At 37.2% G+C, this 22,426-nt stretch overlaps 1 protein-coding gene across 1 annotated transcript in view; it reads right to left on the reverse strand.

Moving 5' to 3' along the window:
* Positions 1-877: 877 nt before the first annotated feature.
* LOC120992258 (phospholipase A2 inhibitor and Ly6/PLAUR domain-containing protein-like) overlaps positions 878-22,426 on the reverse strand; it is a 47,375-nt gene continuing 25,826 nt past the window's right edge. Inside the window, exons 4-5 of the mRNA XM_040421118.1 lie at positions 21,926-22,069; positions 878-1,556 (exon numbers count right to left, since the gene is read on the reverse strand). Coding sequence (XP_040277052.1) covers positions 1,366-1,556; positions 21,926-22,069 — 335 coding nt within the window. The 3' untranslated portion in view covers positions 878-1,365. The remainder of the gene's footprint in view (positions 1,557-21,925; positions 22,070-22,426) is intronic.

A 22,426-nucleotide genomic window follows, 5' to 3' on the forward strand; every position in this document is an offset into this window, starting at 1 on the left:
CCTTGGTGGCCCTCTGGCGCCGGTGGTGTTGTGGAGTGGGCCTGCTGTGGAACCTACACTCCCTGAAGTGTATGGTAGCCGTCATGGCACCTAACAGGAAAAATTTAGTGTAGGAACCCGTCTAACAGAGATCGCCTTGACGTGCGGCAGACGGGCTCAAATAATTTTGTACAAAACGATTTGCCAAGTATCTCTCACTTATAGTGTAGCAATTTTGTACTTTATATTGCAGTGAGTTGTCGCATTGCATGTTTTTGTCTTTTAATGGAAGAGTCACTGTGCTCATACATTACATTACTTATCCTGTACTGATCCTGAGTTATATTCTGTATTATACTCCAGAGCTGCACTCACTATTCTGCTGGTGCAGTCATTGTGTACTTACATTACTTATCCTATACTGACCCTGAGTTACATCCTGTATTATACTCCAGAGCTGCACTCACTATTCTGCTGGTCACTGTGTACATACATGACATTACTAATCCTATACTGATCCTGAGTTCAATTCTGTATTATACTCCAGAGCTGCACTCACTATTCTGCCGGTGCAGTCACTGTGTACATACATTACATTACTAATCCTGTACTGATCCTGAGTTACATCCTGTATTATACTCCAGAGCTGCACTCACTATTCTGCTGGTGCAGTCACTGCGTACATACATTACATTACTAATCCTGTACTGATCCTGAGTTACATCCTGTATTATACTCCAGAGCTGCACTCACTATTCTGCTGGAGGAGTCACTGTGTACATACATTACAATACTATATACCGTACCACAGAACATAAGACAAAAAGTTTTGTCAAATGACAAACTCAGCTTTACTACAATACTGTTCTGTGGTATTAGTAATGACGGAGAATAGTGACACTATACCATGATTAGTCTTTTAATGAAAAAATCTGTAGAGAATATATACATTTGTCACATTATATTAGTCTTACATACTCTTTATGTTTGATAGAAATAAATGGTAAAGTAGTATCAGTACACATATACATAGGACTAGACAAGTACTGACTGTCCAGAAAGTAAAAATTCTGTGCCAATGCTTATCGTCTTCACAACTATCATACCAGTAGATTGAGTTACGTCACTCAACAATACTAATGGCGTCCATTTGTGGAAGAATACAAAGCTTCTTAGATGTGGTCCAACAGAAGTAGAAATGTGAATCTGTGCTTTAGATCCTACTTCTTTGTTTTTCATGAAAACTTTATAATACAGTAAATCATAGTACATAAACAGTAAATAGTACATAATAGTATGTCTACAAGAGATAATTAAGGTGTTCTCGGGACAAAGAAAAACTATGCAATGAAGAATTCAGCAAGTCATTATGGTCAAGTCATGTCCCTATTGTAAAAGTATTGATACAGTGGTTAGCACAGCCAGGAATGGCAGCAGAAATGAGTTGGTTCTCAAAGACTCCCCATTGTTACTATTCTTCATCCCATGTACGGTGACTGAGGATCCCTGGAACGCTGCCCTCCCTTCAGATTTCTTCATGCTCTCAGAGGCGCAACCAGCCACTGTGATAGTAGACCCTACGAGATAAAATATAAGACACCCACTTATTATCAACCAGCATCAAGTGTCAAGTGTCATATTGGGGGGGGGGGCTTAGAAAGAGTGGTAAAATGGAAGAAAAGAAAGCCAAGGATGGGTAAATCAATTCCAAACTTTTGAACATTTCACCCACATTTTCGAAAAATTTCTGATTTGAACAAATCCAAATTTTGTGTGACTATTCCACAGATTTATAGTTCTCACAGTGAAGAATCCTTGATAACCCAGGAGACTGAACTTTTTCTTCTCCAGTCGGAGGCAGCGCCCCCTTGTCTTTTGAGGGCTTTTTACAAGAAGCAGCTTTTCATCATATGTTTTGTACGGCCAATTTATATATTTGTATAGGTTAATCATGTCCCCCCCTTAGACGTCTCTTCTCAAGACTAAATACATTTATTTATTTTCATCTTTCTTCATAACTAAGACCCTCCAGGCCCCTTATCAGTTTAGTCGATCTCCTCTGTACTTTTTCCAGCTGCAGGGCATCCTTTCTATGGACTGGTGCCCAGAACTGCACTGCATATTCCAGATGAGGCCACACCAGCGCTTTGTAAAGTGGTAATATTACATCCCTGACCCCACGGGTCCATGCCTCACTTAATACATGACAATATCCTGGTGGCCTTAGAAGCAGCTGATTGACATTGTGTGCTGTTATTTAATCTACCATCCACAAGGACACCTAAATCCTTCTCTATAAGTGACTCTCCCAGTGTTACATCTCCTAGGACATATGAAGCACAGAGATTATTACTACCAAGATGCAGAACTTTACATTTGTCTACATTGAACCTCATTTGCCAAGTTGATGCCCAATCACTCAGAGTGTTCAAGTCAGCTTGTAGTATGTGGACATCTTCCATAAACTGTACAGTTCTACACAGCTTAGTGTAATCTGCAAAAATAGGTGCTATTAATCCTGTCCTCGATATCAATAATAAATAAATTAAATAATAAAGGGCCCAGCACTAAACCTTGGGGTCACCACTTATAACCCGGGACCATTCTGAATAGGAATCATTGACCACAACTCTCTGGACACGGTCCTTCAGCCAGTTTTCAATCCAATTATTCCAGATGAGGCCACAGAGAACAGGCCAGGTATATGCTTCCATGGTATCAAAATCAAATAGATCCCAGCTCAGTAACAGGCAGCAATTAGATAACTCCATCTATCCTGCCATGACCTCCGCCATGTTTAGTACGCACGTGTGCTGGACATTCGGACGGAGTGGATGGAGGTAAGATGAAATTGCTAAGGTGAATACCCGAAAATATATTTCAATGCAAAGATTTTGAGACTTGGTTCCAGCAAGTGGTCGTAAAAACTGTCATAAAAGGTCATTACCATACTTCCTGGCCTCCTCTGGCATCACAGGTGGGGGAAGATGCTGACACATGCATGCCTGTCATTTCTTTAGGGATAATTAGCTGGATGGACCAATATTTTTGCTGGCTATGAGCTGTGCGCTACGATTGGCCAGCGCTGCAGCAAGGGACAACCCTAATACAAAAACTCCGCCCCGTACAAAAGAGGGAGCTGCACACACCGGAGCCTATACCGGGCGAACGGAGCGGCGCCCATACATACTAGTAAGTGCAGGGGGACCCCTGGGCGCCGCTCTGCCCACTGATATAGTTAGTTTTTAGTTTTTAAACTAGTGAAAGGTCCTCTTTAACCGTCGCGCAATGTACTAAGTTCTGTTTTTATCCCTTTTATTTTATAAACTGTTGTTTTGCATTGTATGTACAGAATATGTCTGTGTATTTCATGTTATATTTTCTCTGATAACCCCATTGTTTGTACGCACTGTTCTTTTTTTATATTAAAACTTCACATTAACCCTTAAAGGCCCGGAGTTTTTTTGTTTGTTTTTTTGCGTTTTCGTTTTGCGCTCCCTGCCTTCCCAGAGCCATAAGTTTTTTTATTTTTCTGTTCACATAGCCATATGAGGGCTTGTATTTTGCGGGACAAGTTGTACTTTCCAACGCCACCATTTAATATTGCATATGATGTAGTGGGAAACAGGAAAAAAAAATCCAAATGGGGTGAAATTGCAAGGTAATTTCTACAGGTCAGTACGAATCTGGCGATACCTTATATGAATAGTGTTAAGGGAAATATTAATCATTGATATTTTGGATAATACCAATAATTAATATTCATAAATAGGCGTGAGCCGTCTAGTAATGACTCCGCCCATTTATGCCTAAAATAGGAACTAACTAAGTTAGTTAATTGTCTAACTAACTACCTAACTACCTCTGTCGCCTATACACTCCACTGAACTACACTACGTGCGACTTGACTTACTGCTACTACTACGGTGGTGACTATTAATGACCATACACTGTACTATGAATAATAAAGTATTTATTATACAATACAATAATACAAGTCTAATTATACGCTATATCTATATATATTTATAGATCAATGGTTATAAATATATATACATATAGACGGGCACACCATAGTACAGCAATAACACTACAGTATACACAATACAAACCGAACTATACTACACAGTACACATTTCCCATTCCACCCACACCCACTATCTATACATTACACTCACACACATATAAATAGTATACCAACCCACCCTTCTGGCTACTCACTGTCCCTACGGGGTACAAAGGGTAAATGGTGGCACTGCAAGGGTTAATACTTGCAGGCCAGGGATGTAGCCATGAGTACAGGTTCAGGGAATACAGCACAACAAGGGTTAATGCTGGCGCTGCACACAGGGAATGCAGGAGAACTGGATTGCAGGGGTTAATGCTCTGCAGGGCAGGGAATGCAGGGGTTAAGGATATGGGCAGAAGGGGTTAGCAGGGGTAAAAGACCTGCAGGACAGTGCAATAGGGGTTAATGATACTCAGCCAGTGCTCGTCTCTAGTAGTGATGTCCGATTCATTTGAATGGATTCAGTTCACTGAAACGGAGGAGTCGATTACTCTGACTGAGCCGATCCGTGTGAAGCCGCTCAGTTTGAGTCAGTAAAGTCACATAGCGCACAGTAGCAGAGACGCCGTCGCAGGCAGCAGGGAGGGGCTCGGGAGGAGCGTAATACGATCCTAGAGTGGAAGATGGCTTCTGCCAGCCCCTCCCCTCCCCGCCCACCAACCAATCAGAGCTGAGGCAAGCACTAGCAGCTCTGAGTCTGAGTCAAACAAGTACAGGGAGTCTAAGAATGGAATGAGTCACAGGTTAAAAGAATCTAAAGATCCGACTTAGAGACTCATTCGATTCTTTGAGTTAAAAGAGCCGTGAGTCAGAGTCTAGAACAGGTTACACTGAGGCTGTCGTCGGCTGATGCTTTTGTTGCAGCAGTGATAAGAATAAGGCTACGTCTACACAACGACATTTGTCGCGCAACATTTTGTTGCACCAATGTTGCGCAACAATTTTTATAATGGCAGTCTATGGTGTCGCACTGCAACATGCTGCGACTGCGACTGCAACGCAACAGTCGCAGAAAATCCATTCGAGATGGATTTTTCTGCGACTGTTGCGTCGCAGTCGCAGCATGTTGAATGTTGCAGTGCGACACCATAGACTGCCATTATAAAAATTGTTGCGCGACATTGGTGCAGTGTAGTTGTGCCCTATCTGTCGCGCGAAAAATGTCGTCGTGTAGACCTAGCCTTAGGGACAGGAGCAGAGAGGTAAGAGAAGTGACAGATGACACAGATTTTAGATTACAGGTTAAATCAACCCTTTAGGATCAAATTGGCTTCTCAAGGAGATATATATGTTAAAGGCATCCCTTTTTCTGAAGGACGGATCCGACAAGGTGACAATCTCTCTTCAGGTTTATTAGAAAATAATGCACAAATTGCACACTAGTTATTTTCCTGAATGATGACTGTGGGGACTATTTTATTATCAGCCAGTGTTACTACAGTTTTCCCTGTGCATTCACTTCACTTGGTTGTACTACTGTCAGACTGCTGTCACTGTGGGTAACAATGCATTGCATGCACAACAGGCAGCAATGCCCACCACACAGCTCCTGAGTCCTCCTGTCCGCTTCCCTTGAATCCCTTCACTTTCTGACTCACTCAGTCAGAGCTCAGACAATGTACCAAGAGCCGACTCAGCGAGTCAGCAAGTGAATCGAAGCATCCGCGCATGCGCACCACCTAGAGTCTTCGGTTCACTTGCGTCTCAGCTCAGCAGTCAGTAGACTCAGCGAGTGAACCGAAGATCCGATTCATGAACCGATTCATCTGAAAGATCCGAACTTCCCATCTCTAGTCTCTAGGGAGTTACGCTCGTCCCAGGAGAGATCCTCGCTTGCTCATTTTCCTGGGGATGGTTCTCCCTCATCCATGGGGCTGCATGCACCCCACTCCAGCCCACTCTACCAAGTGTGCCTCTCTTTATCCTCAAATCCCAAGAGCCCTCCCCACTAGTCCCAAATGCTGGAAGTAGGGGGATGGAGTTTGGCCATGGAAACAGGTTTATGATGTCTCTGGTTAGAAAGTTCCCTGACAAACGGTGCCAGAGAGTCTGCAATCTCTTTGTCCTCAGGTGACCAGCGAACGAGTAGTGTTGAGCGCGAATATTCGAATTGCGAATTTTTTTCTCGAATATCGCAATTTCGAGATTTCGCGAATATTTAGAATATCGTTCTATATATTCGCGAAATCGAATATTCGTTTTTTTTCTTTTTTTTTTTATTATATTTTTTTCTTTCCCACTTCCCTAAAATTGTTCTTACCTGTCCTTTGGATTCCTGGCTTCCTGGCTGCTCCAGTCAGTGGCGTTTTCAACTTACTGCTATATTCCATATTAGCTAAATTACAATCTAATCTATATGTGTATTTTACGAAATTTCGCAATAGTCGCAATTGCGATGCGAGTAATATAACACGAAATATTCGCATGAAGATTTCAACTTAGCACTGCTATACTCCATATTCTAGCCTAATATGGAATATAGCTGTGCTAAGTTAGCACTGCTATATTCCATATTAGGCTAGAATATGGAGTATAGCAGTGCTAAGTTGAAATCTTCATGCGAATATTTCGTGTTATATTAGTCGCATCGCAATTTCGACTTTTTCAAATGTTCTTAATATTGCTCTAACTTCGTCTTTTAGAAATTTCGTAATATTGCTCTAACTTCGTCTCTTAGAATATTACGAATATTCTAAAAGACGAAGTTAGAGCAATATTAAGAAATTTCGTAAAATACACATATAGATTGTAATTTAGCTAATATAGTGCTATAATCCCTTTTTTTTCCTGTAATTTTTTTTTGCCTCTTCTGAACCTAAGTTTTGTAAAATATGTACACTATTAAAAATTATTACTATAGCAGTATATTAGCTTAAATACAATCTATGTGTATTTTACGAAATTTCGTAATATTGCTCTAACTTCGTCTTTTAGAATATTACGAATATTCTAAAAGACGAAGTTAGAGCAATATTAAGAACATTTGCAAAAGTCTACATTGCGATGCGAGTAATATAACACGAAATAGTCGCATGAAGATTTCAACTTAGCACAGCTATATTCCATATTAGGCTAGAATATGGAATATAGCAGTGCTAAGTTTAAATCTTCATGCGACTATTTCGTGTTATATTACTCGCATCGCAATTTCGACTTTTGCAAATGTTCTTAATATTGCTCTAACTTCGTCTTTTAGAATATTCGTAATATTCTAAAAGACGAAGTTAGAGCAATATTACGAAATTTCGTAAAATACACATAGATTGTATTTAAGCTAATATACTGCTATAGTAATAATTTTTAATAGTGTACATATTTTACAAAACTTAGGTTCAGAAGAGGCAAAAAAAAATTACAGGAAAAAAAAGGGATTATAGCACTATATTAGCTAAATTACAATCTATATGTGTATTTTACGAAATTTCTTAATATTGCTCTAACTTCGTCTTTTAGAATATTCGTAATATTCTAAGAGACGAAGTTAGAGCAATATTACGAAATTTCGTAAAATACACATATTAGCCTAGCCATAGTCATTAGCATAGGAACGTTGCCTTATACTATCAAGATAAATTTTCGCAATATGCGAAAAAATAATTTCGCGATAATTGGAATAATTGCGAATATTCGATTTCGACGAATATAACACGAATATTCATGCGAATATTCGCGAAATATCGCGAAATCGAATATGGCCCCTCCCGCTCATCACTACGAACGAGACCATCCTACTGAACAAAAGAGGACTAGATACTGATCAGCTGTTATCCTACAGGCTATCAGCGCAAGATTTTCTCTAAACATGGGGGATGAATTGATAGGGAATTGAATCTATGGAATATTTAATACACTTCCCTCTACATATATATATATATATATATCCACAGATGCTTGGGGCACATCTATAAACATATACACATACATACATACATACATACAAAACCGGGGGCAGCAATAAGCCCACTTACATACGGTCATGCTGACATAAGTGTATATACATAGACATGTGTGCAAATACATACACACATATATCTATATATACGCCCACCTGACTTCCCTCTAAATATAGTTTTTCTTGCGTTTTAATAGTGATAAAAAAATGAAAAAGTGGGGAAAAAATATTTTTTTGTCGCTATATTTTGACCCCTATAACTTTTTTGTAATTATGTGTACGGAGCTGAATTGTTTTGCGGGGCGATCTGAACTTTTCATTGATACCATTCTGGGGTGTGTATGAGTTTTTGATCACTTTTTTATTTAAAAAAATTGTAGAAAATGAAGCGATCAAAAACGGCGAATTGGCCATTTGGACAGTTTTTTTTTCCTGTTTTGCTTTTTGCCGTATAGGGAATATGTTTTTAAATTTTTATACAATTTTTTTAGTTCTTTTATTTTTATTTTGGGAAAAGGGGGGGAGTGATTTTCAAGTTTATGGTTTTTTTTTAATTCATTTTATTTATTTATTTATACTTTTTTATAGTTCCCATAGGGAACTACACCATGCAATCATCTGCCAGTTATCATAGACTTTAATGCACTTGCATTGGAATCTATGATCATTTTACTAGTTTCCTATTATAGGAAATACTATGCAGCAGCCTCCTGTCATTCATAAAGACAGGGGCTGCTGCATACACGCTCCGGCTCCTCCGATTGTCACACGGGGGGGGGGGGTCGCACTTTCGGTTTCAGCGCGCTCAGATGACGTAGTCAGGAATTACCACGGCATCTGAGGGATTAAATGTCCGCGATCGGCATTTCTGCCGGTTGCGGACATGAGCTGCGGGTGTCTGCTAGAAGAAGCAGATGGCCACCCGCGGCTATGGCACCCGCAGTGGGCAGGGGCATGGTGCACCATCTTTAAAAACCCGCCCAGCGCCGTACAATTACGGCTCTGGGTGTGAAGGAGTTAATAAGAGCCTTCTTGTGTTCCAATGATTCCATGACCTTAGAAGAAGTGTTACCCAGATTGATTTATTAACCCTGTGAATGCTAGAGGCTGTGGAGAGTACTTAGGTGTTATTTAATGCAAAGGTGTCTCGTCAGCCTGATATGACGAGTGATGGCAGCTAAGATTGATTAGTTTCAGGAAGGATTGCTGACAGAGGGAGGTCCGGTGTGACCCCGCAGGCTCCCCTCCTGAATCTAAGCAGCGAATCCTGACAAACCACGTTTTTTATGTCCAAGATCTTGCTGTAAAGGAAATCTTTGGAACTGTTGCAGCAGGAGATCAAATAATATTGTTTCCCATTATGTAAAGAAAATAAGAAAAAAAATAATCATTCCCAAGGTCATCCATTACTGAAGCTGGCACTGGCTGCTTGTCTATATTTATAACCCTAACTTTGTTCAAGTTTTAAGACGTTATTACACATGTAAGAAACTAATAATTATACAGGCTTGCCATGTTTCAATCATATCTTACATTATCTTTCTGACATGCAATATAAACACTTATTCAAATATCTGTTGAGAAATTGCACTATTTTCTATGACAAATCTTACAATTAACATCAATTTCAAGTAGTAATTGCTACAAGTTACGACGTGCTACTGATGAGAGAGGAGCTTCTGTGAGAGCTGGAATGTCAAGGACTTGAGACTAATCATTACACTTTAATGTGACTGTGAATTTCCATGTATGTCATTAGTGAGACATTTGTAAATGACCCACTGTGCCACTTGACTTGGATTTACTCCTGAGCGCGCTGTCAAGGTGGTCCCCTGGTTTTCACCCTGACACCCACATACTAGGATCAGAACATCATTGCAGTGGCAACCAGGTTGCTTCCCCTACATTCATCTAAAATCTGCTTTCAGAGGCTGCTGACCGAGGTGGGTCAAGTGACACTGGTGCATGGCAGAGGACAAGCCAAAGTCAGGGCAAGCATTACACGGTTATTAGGCAGAGGTTAGGCAAAGGAGGTTAGAAGACATAATAGCTGCACACCCTTGCAGGAACTAGACAAGCTAGCAGCTTTTTTAATCACACACTCTACTATAAGAGAAGGTGCAAAAATACCCAAGAGAATATTGCCATGGACTTGGCACAGATTAGGCCATGTGTGCACAGGCACCTTAAGAGTTAGGAACAGCAGGCACGTACACCCTATGGGAGTGTGCAAAAGCTAAAGCAGGAGAAAGGAGGCAGGGGTGGATGACCCACAAGGGTCAAGAGACACCAGTGTGTAGAACCGAAGGGAAAGGCAAAACTTATAGTCAGTAAGATGCCAAGGTCAGGGCAGGAAGAGTATGTGCAAATCTGTGAAAGAAGCCAAAGGTCAAGGCATGCAGTGGAGGGTCAATATGATTATCAGGCACTGGTCAGGACAGGCAGTGGAGAATCAGAGTCAGGAATTGGGCAGAGGTCAGTACACAGGCAGACAAACAGAGCACCAAACCTTACACAATGACTGTCAAGCTAGAAAGATCTATTGCTCAGGCATCTTCCCACAAGGGAAGGTGCCTTAAGGAACCTAGGGTTGAGATACATTGGCTAGTGAAGATCAGGGTGCACATGCTAGCCCTTTAAGATCTGAGAAGCATGTGCTTACTAAAGGGCAGGCTGGAGAGGAAGGACTGGCAAATGCAGACCATGGCTTGAATGAAGAAGAAGGACATGGGACTCTGGAAGCTGGGTCTGCTGCTGGAGGGCAGAAAAGGGTTAGAGGATCCGAATTGCTGGAATAACAGAAGAATCAGCTGGGTAAGTGAAGCAACACTTGTGCCCACCTGGAGAAGCAGGATGGTGTTGAGTCCAGACTACTGATAAGACAATACCCACGTGAGTAGGAAGATATTACAATATAAAGGGTTGCATCGACAGTGTGAGCTGGTACTATAAGTAGGTGTAGCTTCACCCCCCAACACATTATTCATGTGGTCCAGTAAACATCCCAACGGAAAAGTTAATTCCTGTGAGCTTCTTAGTTTTGTGGTCCAACTGTAGGATATGGTTGTTGAGGAAATGGTATGACCAGGTTAATTCTAGGAGACCCCTGTAGACAGGAAGGTCTCTTGCACAATATACAGTATACTCTGCATTATTTACTGTATTTTGTCTTACTTTTCCTTTCTACTTTCGTAATCAAGTAAGACTCCAATTGAGACTTCCCGGCAATCATGTCTAGACCTGTATGTTGGCTGCATGTGGCCTGCATAGACCATTCAGTCAGCACTGTTTGCACTCTGCATATTTTACCTTTTGTAATTAAACTAATCCATGCAAACACCTTGTCATCTATAACACAAGAGATTATATCAAACAAGTTCAAGCAGAGATCTAATAGCAACAAAAACCAACAAGCCAAGTATGGCAAAGTTAATATGTCACTAGGCAGGAGGCTAATATACAGTATATATATATATATATATATATATATATATATATATATATGTAGAGAAAGGCATAAAGATAGTCTAAATGCCACCAGGCTTTGCCTCTAGGAAGACTATTGTGTAGCTACAGACCAATTTATGAACAAGTGGAAAGTCAAAATCACTCCTGAAGAACAAAATATTGTAGTTTTCACCCTGTACAGTAGATGGAGCTGCTGGATGATTCCTCTTAAGAAGCTGTACCAGAGTAAAGATTAATTATACAATACAAGCTCTAAATACCACATACAATTTTTGAGAGAACATGAATGCTGTAATCTCTAGTAGTGAATCGTTCATTTAGGTATTTGCTTTATGCTCCCTTTTACTTTCAAACCATGATACTGCCACTTAATTGTCTTCTATTGTATCTTTAAATAATTGTTCATGGACTACTAATCCAAACCTAATACCCTGATTAACTCAGGTTTCATTGCATTTTGAAATGTGACACATGATAAGTAAACATTTCTTCTGTGCAGCCATATAAAAAGAAAACTAAAGCAGATGATGTTCTGTGAATGTATAATAATATTGCGTTGAACATAAAACACAGAAGACCAAACAGCATATGGATCCCCAACCATGATGAACATGTTGGTTACAGGGTCAATCTGTCATACTGCTCCGACTGCACACAAATAGACCTACTATAATACTGCTCTCACTGTACGAGAGTATAACTACAATAATACTGCTCCTATGTACAAGAATATAACTACTATAATACTGCCTCCTATGTACAAGAATATAACTACAATAATACTGCTCCTATGTACAAGAATATAACTACAATAATACTGCCTCCTATGTACAAGAATATAACTACTATAATACTGCCTACTATGTACAAGAATATAAATACAATAATACTGCTCCTATGTACAAGAATATAACTACTATAATACTGCCTCCTATGTACAAGAATATAACTACTATAATACTGCTCCTATGTACAAGAATACACTGCGTGCAGAATTATTAGGCAAATGAGTATTTTGACCACATCATCCTCTTTATGCATGTTGTCTTACTCCAAGCTGTATAGGCTCGAAAGCCTACTACCAATTAAGCATATTAGGTGATGTGCATCTCTGTAATGAGAAGGGGTGTGGTCTAATGACATCAACACCCTATATCAGGTGTGCATAATTATTAGGCAACTTCCTTTCCTTTGGCAAAATGGGTCAAAAGAAGGACTTGACAGGCTCAGAAAAGTCTAAAATAGTGAGATATCTTGCAGAGGGATGCAGCACTCTTAAAATTGCAAAGCTTCTGAAGCGTGATCATCGAACAATCAAGCGTTTCATTCAAAATAGTCAACAGGGTCGCAAGAAGCGTGTGGAAAAACCAAGGCGCAAAATAACTGCCCATGAACTGAGAAAAGTCAAGCGTGCAGCTGCCAAGATGCCACTTGCCACCAGTTTGGCCATATTTCAGAGCTGCAACATCATTGAGAGTGCCCAAAAGCACAAGGTGTGCAATACTCAGAGACATGGTCAAGGTAAGAAAGGCTGAAAGACGACCACCACTTAACAAGACACACAAGCTGAAACGTCAAGACTGGGCCAAGAAATATCTCAAGTCTGATTTTTCTAAGGTTTTATGTACTGATGAAATGAGAGTGAGTCTTGATGGGCCAGATGGATGGGCCCGTGGCTGGATTGGTAAAGGGCAGAGAGCTCCAGTCCGACTCAGACGCCAGCAAGGTGGAGGTGGAGTACTGGTTTGGGCTGGTATCATCAAAGATGAGCTTGTGGGGCCTTTTCGGGTTGAGGATGGAGTCAAGCTCAACTCCCAGTCCTACTGCCAGTTTCTGGAAGACACCTTCTTCAAACAGTGGTACAGGAAGAAGTCTGCATCCTTCAAGAAAAACATGATTTTCATGCAGGACAATGCTCCATCACACGCGTCCAAGTACTCCACAGCGTGGCTGGCAAGAAAGGGTATAAAAGAAGAAAATCTAATGACATGGCCTCCTTGTTCACCTGATCTGAACCCCATTGAGAACCTGTGGTCCATCATCAAATGTAAGATTTACAAGGAGGGAAAACAGTACACCTCTCTGAACAGTGTCTGGGAGGCTGTGGTTGCTGCTGCACGCAATGTTGATGGTGAACAGATCAAAACACTGACAGAATCCATGGATGGCAGGCTTTTGAGTGTCCTTGCAAAGAAAGGTGGCTATATTGGTCACTGATTTGTTTTTGTTTTGTTTTTGAATGTCAGAAATGTATATTTGTGAATGTTGAGATGTTATATTGGTTTCACTGGTAAAAATAAATAATTGAAATGGGTATATATTTGTTTTTTGTTAAGTTGCCTAATAATTATGCACAGTAATAGTCACCTGCACACACAGATATCCCCCTAAAATAGCTAAAACTAAAAACAAACTAAAAACTACTTCCAAAAATATTCAGCTTTGATATTAATGAGTTTTTTGGGTTCATTGAGAACATGGTTGTTGTTCAATAATAAAATTGATCCTCAAAAATACAACTTGCCTAATAATTCTGCACTCCCTGTATAACTACTATAATATTGCCTCCTATGTACAAGTATATAACTACTATAATACTGCCTCCTATGTACAAGAATATAATTACTATAATACTGCTCCTAAGTACAAGAATATAACTACTATAATACTGCTCATATGTACAGGAATATAACTACTATAATGCTGCTCCTATGTACAAGAATATAACTCCTATAATACTGCTCCTATGTACAAGAATATAACTACTATAATACTGCCTCCTATGTACAAGAATATAACTACTATAATACTGCTCATATGTACAAGAATATAACTACTATAATACTGCTCCTATGTACAAGAATATAACTACTATAATAATGCTCCTATGTACAAGAATATAACTACTATAATACTGCTCCTATATACAATACTATAACTACTATAATACTGCTCCTATGTACAAGAATATAACTACTATAATACTGCTCCTATGTAAAAAAATATAACTACTATAATACTGCTTCTATGTACAAGAATATAACTACTATAATACTGCTTCTATGTACAAGAATATAACTACTATAATACTGCTTCTATGTACAAGAATATAACTACTATAATACTGCTCCTATGTACAAGAATATAACTACTATAATACTGCCTACTATGTACAAGAATATAAATACTATAATACTGCTCCTATGTACAAGAATATAACTACTATAATACTGCCTCCTATGTACAAGAATATAACTACTATAATACTGCTCCTATGTACAAGAATATAACTACTATAATACTGCCCCTATGTACAAGAATATAACTACTATAATACTGCCTCCTATGTACAAGAATATAACTACTATAATACTGCTCCTATGTACAAGAATATAACTGCTATAATACTGCCTCCTATGTACAAGAATATAACTACTATAATACTGCTCCTAAGTACAAGAATATAACTACTATAATACTGCTCCTATGTACAGGAATATAACTACTATAATGCTGCTCCTATGTACAAGAATATAACTACCATAATACTGCTCCTATGTACAAGAATATAACTACTATAATACTGCCTCCTATGTACAAGAATATAACTACTATAATACTGCTCCTATGTACAAGAATATAACAACTATAATACTGCTCCTATGAACAAGAATATAACTACTATAATGCTGCTCCTATGTACAAGAATATAACTACTATAATACTGCTCCTATGTACAAGAATATAACTACTATAAAGCTGCTCCTATGTACAAGAATATAGCTACTATAATAATGCTCCTATGTACAAGAATATAACTACTATAATACTGCTCCTATATACAATACTATAACTACTATAATACTGCTCCTATATACAAGAATATAACTACTATAATAATGCTCCTATGTACAAGAATATAACTACTATAATACTGCTCCTATATACAATACTATAACTACTATAATACTGCTCCTATGTACAAGAATATAACTACTATAATACTGCTCCAATGTAAAAAAATATAACTACTATAATACTGCTTCTATGTACAAGAATATAACTACTATAATACTGCTTCTATGTACAAGAATATAACTACTATAATACTGCTTCTATGTACAAGAATATAACTACTATAATACTGCTCCTATGTACAAGAATATAACTACTATAATACTGCCTCCTATGTACAAGAATATAACTACTATAATACTGCTCCTAAGTACAAGAATATAACTGCTATAATACTGCTCCTATGTACAAGAATATAACTACTATAATACTGCCTCCTATGTACAAGAATATAACTACTATAATACTGCTCCTATGTACAAGAATATAACTGCTATAATACTGCCTCCTATGTACAAGAATATAACTACTATAATACTGCTCCTAAGTACAAGAATATAACTACTATAATACTGCTCCTATGTACAGGAATATAACTACTATAATGCTGCTCCTATGTACAAGAATATAACTACCATAATACTGCTCCTATGTACAAGAATATAACTACTATAATACTGCCTCCTATGTACAAGAATATAACTACTATAATACTGCTCCTATGTACAAGAATATAACAACTATAATACTGCTCCTATGTACAAGAATATAACTACTATAATGCTGCTCCTATGTACAAGAATATAACTACTATAATACGGCTCCTATGTACAAGAATATAACTACTATAATGCTGCTCCTATGTACAAGAATATAGCTACTATAATAATGCTCCTATGTACAAGAATATAACTACTATAATACTGCTCCTATATACAATACTATAACTACTATAATACTGCTCCTATGTACAAGAATATAACTACTATAATAATGCTCCTATGTACAAGAATATAACTACTATAATACTGCTCCTATATACAATACTATAACTACTATAATACTGCTCCTATGTACAAGAATATAACTACTATAATACTGCTCCTATGTAAAAAAATATAACTACTATAATACTGCTTCTATGTACAAGAATATAACTACTATAATACTGCTTCTATGTACAAGAATATAACTACTATAAAACTGCTTCTATGTACAAGAATATAACTACTATAATACTGCTCCTATGTACAAGAATATAACTACTATAATACTGCCTCCTATGTACAAGAATATAACTACTATAATACTGCTCCTATGTACAAGAATATAACTGCTATAATACTGCCTCCTATGTGCAAGAATACAACTACTATAATACTGCCTCCTATGTGCAAGAATACAACTACTATAATACTGCTCCTATGTACAAGAATATAACTACTATAATACTGCTCCTATGTACAAGAATATAACTACTATAATACTGCCTCCTATGTACAAGAATATAACTACTATAATACTGCTCCTAAGTACAAGAATATAACTGCTATAATACTGCTCCTATGTACAAGAATATAACTACTATAATACTGCCTCCTATGTACAAGAATATAACTACTATAATACTGCTCCTATGTACAAGAATATAACTGCTATAATACTGCCTCCTATGTACAAGAATATAACTACTATAATACTGCTCCTAAGTACAAGAATATAACTACTATAATACTGCTCCTATGTACAGGAATATAACTACTATAATGCTGCTCCTATGTACAAGAATATAACTACCATAATACTGCTCCTATGTACAAGAATATAACTACTATAATACTGCCTCCTATGTACAAGAATATAACTACTATAATACTGCTCCTATGTACAAGAATATAACAACTATAATACTGCTCCTATGTACAAGAATATAACTACTATAATGCTGCTCCTATGTACAAGAATATAACTACTATAATACGGCTCCTATGTACAAGAATATAACTACTATAATGCTGCTCCTATGTACAAGAATATAGCTACTATAATAATGCTCCTATGTACAAGAATATAACTACTATAATACTGCTCCTATATACAATACTATAACTACTATAATACTGCTCCTATGTACAAGAATATAACTACTATAATAATGCTCCTATGTACAAGAATATAACTACTATAATACTGCTCCTATATACAATACTATAACTACTATAATACTGCTCCTATGTACAAGAATATAACTACTATAATACTGCTCCTATGTAAAAAAATATAACTACTATAATACTGCTTCTATGTACAAGAATATAACTACTATAATACTGCTTCTATGTACAAGAATATAACTACTATAAAACTGCTTCTATGTACAAGAATATAACTACTATAATACTGCTCCTATGTACAAGAATATAACTACTATAATACTGCCTCCTATGTACAAGAATATAACTACTATAATACTGCTCCTATGTACAAGAATATAACTGCTATAATACTGCTCCTATGTACAAGAATATAACTACTATAATACTGCCTCCTATGTACAAGAATATAACTACTATAATACTGCTCCTATGTACAAGAATATAACTACTATAATACTGCCCCTATGTACAAGAATATAACTACTATAATACTGCCTCCTATGTACAAGAATATAACTACTATAATACTGCTCCTATGTACAAGAATATAACTGCTATAATACTGCCTCCTATGTACAAGAATATAACTACTATAATACTGCTCCTAAGTACAAGAATATAACTACTATAATACTGCTCCTATGTACAGGAATATAACTACTATAATGCTGCTCCTATGTACAAGAATATAACTACCATAATACTGCTCCTATGTACAAGAATATAACTACTATAATACTGCCTCCTATGTACAAGAATATAACTACTATAATACTGCTCCTATGTACAAGAATATAACAACTATAATACTGCTCCTATGTACAAGAATATAACTACTATAATGCTGCTCCTATGTACAAGAATATAACTACTATAATACTGCTCCTATGTACAAGAATATAACTACTATAATGCTGCTCCTATGTACAAGAATATAGCTACTATAATAATGCTCCTATGTACAAGAATATAACTACTATAATACTGCTCCTATATACAATACTATAACTACTATAATACTGCTCCTATGTACAAGAATATAACTACTATAATACTGCTCCTATCTAAAAAAAATATAACTACTATAATACTGCTTCTATGTACAAGAATATAACTACTATAATACTGCTCCTATGTACAAGAATATAACTACTATAATACTGCCTCCTATGTACAAGAATATAACTACTATAATACTGCTCCTATGTACAAGAATATAACTACTATAATACTGCCTCCTATGTACAAGAATATAACTACTATAATACTGCTCCTATGTACAAGAATATAACTACTATAATACTGCCCCTATGTACAAGAATATAACTACTATAATACTGCCTCCTATGTACAGGAATATAACTACTATAATACTGCCTCCTATGTACAAGAATATAACTACTATAATACTGCTCCTATGTACAAGACTATAACTACTATAATACTCCTCCTATGTACAAGAATATAACTACTATAATACTGCTCCCATGTACAAGAATATAACTACTATAATACTGCTCCTATGTACAGGAATATAACTACTATAATACTGCCTCCTATGTACAAGAATATAACTACTATAATACTGCTCCTATATACAAGACTATAACTACTATAATACTCCTCCTATGTACAAGAATATAACTACAATAATACTGCCTCCTATGTACAAGAATATAACTACTATAATACTGCTCCTATGTACAAGAATATAACTACTACAATACTGCTCCTATGTATAAGAATATAACTCCTATAATACTGCCTCCTATGTGCAAGAATACAACTACTATAATACTGCCTCCTATATACAAGAATATAACTACTATAATACTGCTCCTATTTACAAGAATATAACTACTATAATACTGCCTCCTATGTGCAAGAATACAACTACTATAATACTGCCTCCTATGTGCAAGAATACAACTACTATAATACTGCTCCTATGTACAAGAATATAACTACTATAATACTGCTCCTATATACAAGAATATAACTACTATAATACTGCTCCTATTTACAAGAATATAACTACTATAATACTGCCTCCTATGTACAAGAATATAACTACTATAATACTGCCTCCTATGTACAAGTATATAACTACTATAATACTGCTCCTATGTACAAGAATATAATTACTATAATATTGCTCCTATGTACAAGAATATAATTACTATAATACTGCCTCCTATGTACAAGTATATAACTACTATAATACTGCTCCTATGTACAAGAATATAACAACTATTATGCTGCCCCTATGGGAAAATATGGTTCTGAAGGGGTGAATGTTTACACAAGTGATATTGGGAGAACTGATTATTATCTATTTAATTGTTTGCGTTTATAGTACGCTGTATCCAGTCATTATCTAGTGAAAGCATAAATACAAGGAGCTGGAATTACACAATATAATAATTATACATGGAGATGTCGCATATATGTCATGGAGAAGAGTCAATACCCCCAGTTCAACATCAGCGCTGATAATTATAATACCCTATTTCAAAGTCTAGTTCTAGCCTGGGACAGTAATGTACGGTAGTACAGAACATGATCTTTCTTATGAAAGATATCTCAATAAAGTTTCTTTTGCGGTATAACATAGGATTACTGTATAAGACATAAGAGGCAAGCAACTTCCCTATTTAAAGGAAATTCTGCGGTATTAGGCTATTTCCAAACACCATAATATCTCTCTAAGGCAGGGTTCACACAGGGGATTTTGTCAATGTCAAAATGCACCATGAATTCCAGGGCAGAAACCCTTTGGGTTTTACCACGGTCTTTCAATTTGAATGTGGTGGACCGTGGATCCGCCAACATTTTTAGCCAGATTCGATGGAGCTCATCTGTAGGCAGACTCCCAATAGTGTCTCCACAGAGACATGTTCATTCTTGGCACAGTCTGGAAAACTATGTCTAAATGGAAAAAACTGTGGATTTGAAGGTGAAATCAACAGCCATGCCCGCTGTAACAGCTGCATGCCATACATCATGCGGTTTTATCCATGGATCCACGCCAAAATCCACAGCTGGTTTTTCCGTCAAGTGTGGCCATACCTTTAGGATATTATGTCAGTGTGACTTAAAGGGGTTGTCTATGCTTGACAAAAAAATTACTTCTAGACATAGTGCCACTCTTGCTCATAGGCAGTGCCTGGTACTGTAACTCATCCTACAGTAGTTCATGTAAATAATTAAAAAAGATCCCTTTATATAATCTAAGTGGGGGGCTTCAAAATAGGCTACAAGAGATGCTCCTCCCTTCAGTCGGCCCTCTCAGCCATTTAGGAGGCATGAAAAGGGGGTTACATAAAATACTTTCTTACAACTTACTGTAAGACCTAAGGAGCAAAAGGAGATTTTTTTTGCATCTCCTAGCCTTCCAGGCATAGTACAATTTGTTGAGGCAATTTTGAAGGTGTACTGTGTGTCCAACCGTTCAGATTCAATAGGACGTTATTTATATATCTCAATCTTAAGGGAGCATGGTCTGATGATTAGTCCCTTTAACTGAATGAATAGCATTTCCTTATTGTTTCTTCTAAAAACAATTTATCATGTGCCAAGAATCTAGGAGATTTTGTCCTTTTGAAGCTTTGTCAGTGGCCTTCAAGTTTGATAAATGTTAAATTGTACCACTAATATGTAAACAGCATAGGCCTAGATGTGGAAGCAAGCGTCCACCCTTCCTTCAAAACATCATCAGGACTTTCTCCATGTATACAAACAGTTCCAACTTGGCAAAATTTTAAACCAAATAGAAATTTCAAAAACATCTGTTCAAGTAAGTAAGGAACAGGCAGGACACCTCCTCTTGGGAAATCTAGAGAGGAACAATGACGAGTCACAATTCTTGCAAAATATTCCCTTTAATAGAAATTAAACAAACAATGATGTAGCTTAGTGAATTGGGCAAACAACATGGGGTGACTGGGGACTAATCAGAAAGAAGTGAAGGTCATCGAGAGGGAAGGCCTACTTTTTGCTATTTTATGACAGAGCTGAGATGTTCAAGAAGTCAACATAGTAGAGGCCCCATAGGATGAACCTCAATCAATTTCTAGAGGGAAGATGGAACTACGGTACTATTTCTTCTTGCGGAGAGCACCTAGTAGAAGTATGAAGTCTTTTAGACCAGGCTGTGCTCCCCTGGAAGAAATGGTATGCCAATTAGCTCTCTTTCCAAAAAGAAAGCTGAAATGCTGGTGGTGACATCTGCTGTTTTTTTTTGTTTTTGGAAAGAGAGCTAATTTGCAGAAGAAAGCGGACATTGCACTCTACTGTGTCCAAACCTCATACTTGAGAAACTCTACTACTTGGCCTGAGCAATTGATTCTTGTTCACGTCTCGAAAGGAATGGAAGAAGTTACTAAAACCTACACAATTGCTAGTGATGTTCATTAAGATCAAAGTGAAAACCAAAAGGCCAGAGGAAGAAAAGAAGAAAAGAAACCTAGTCCCCACCTCCATCTTATAAAATAGGCAACTACTTACCTTCTTTCCTGGAGGCTAAATATTGAACGCAATGCATTTCGTCTCCTGTGCAGTTTATGTGGGTTTTAACATCACAGGATTGAGAATTTTTTTCAAAACACGATGGACAGCTCACCCCATTAACTGTGGAATTTGTTTGTTTCCCTGTAATTTATCAAAAGAAAAAACAAAAAGAAATTACTACTTTTTTTAACCACTTAAGGACCACAGGTTTATACCCCCCTAAAGACCAGGCCCTTTTTTACAAATCGGCACTCCACAACTTTAGCGGTTTATTGCTCGGTCATGCAACTTACCACCCAAATGAATTTTACCTCCTTTTCTTCTCACTAATAGAGCTTTCATTTGGTGGTATTTCATTGCTGCTGACATTTTTACTTTTTTTGTTATTAATCGAAATTTAACGGTTTTTTTTGCAAAAAAATGACATTTTTCACTTTCAGTTGTAAAATTTTGCAAAAAAAAACGACATCCATATATAAATTTTGCTCTAAATTTATT

Source organism: Bufo bufo, chromosome 1 (genome assembly GCF_905171765.1).
Source record: "Bufo bufo chromosome 1, aBufBuf1.1, whole genome shotgun sequence".
Taxonomy (NCBI): domain Eukaryota; kingdom Metazoa; phylum Chordata; class Amphibia; order Anura; family Bufonidae; genus Bufo; species Bufo bufo.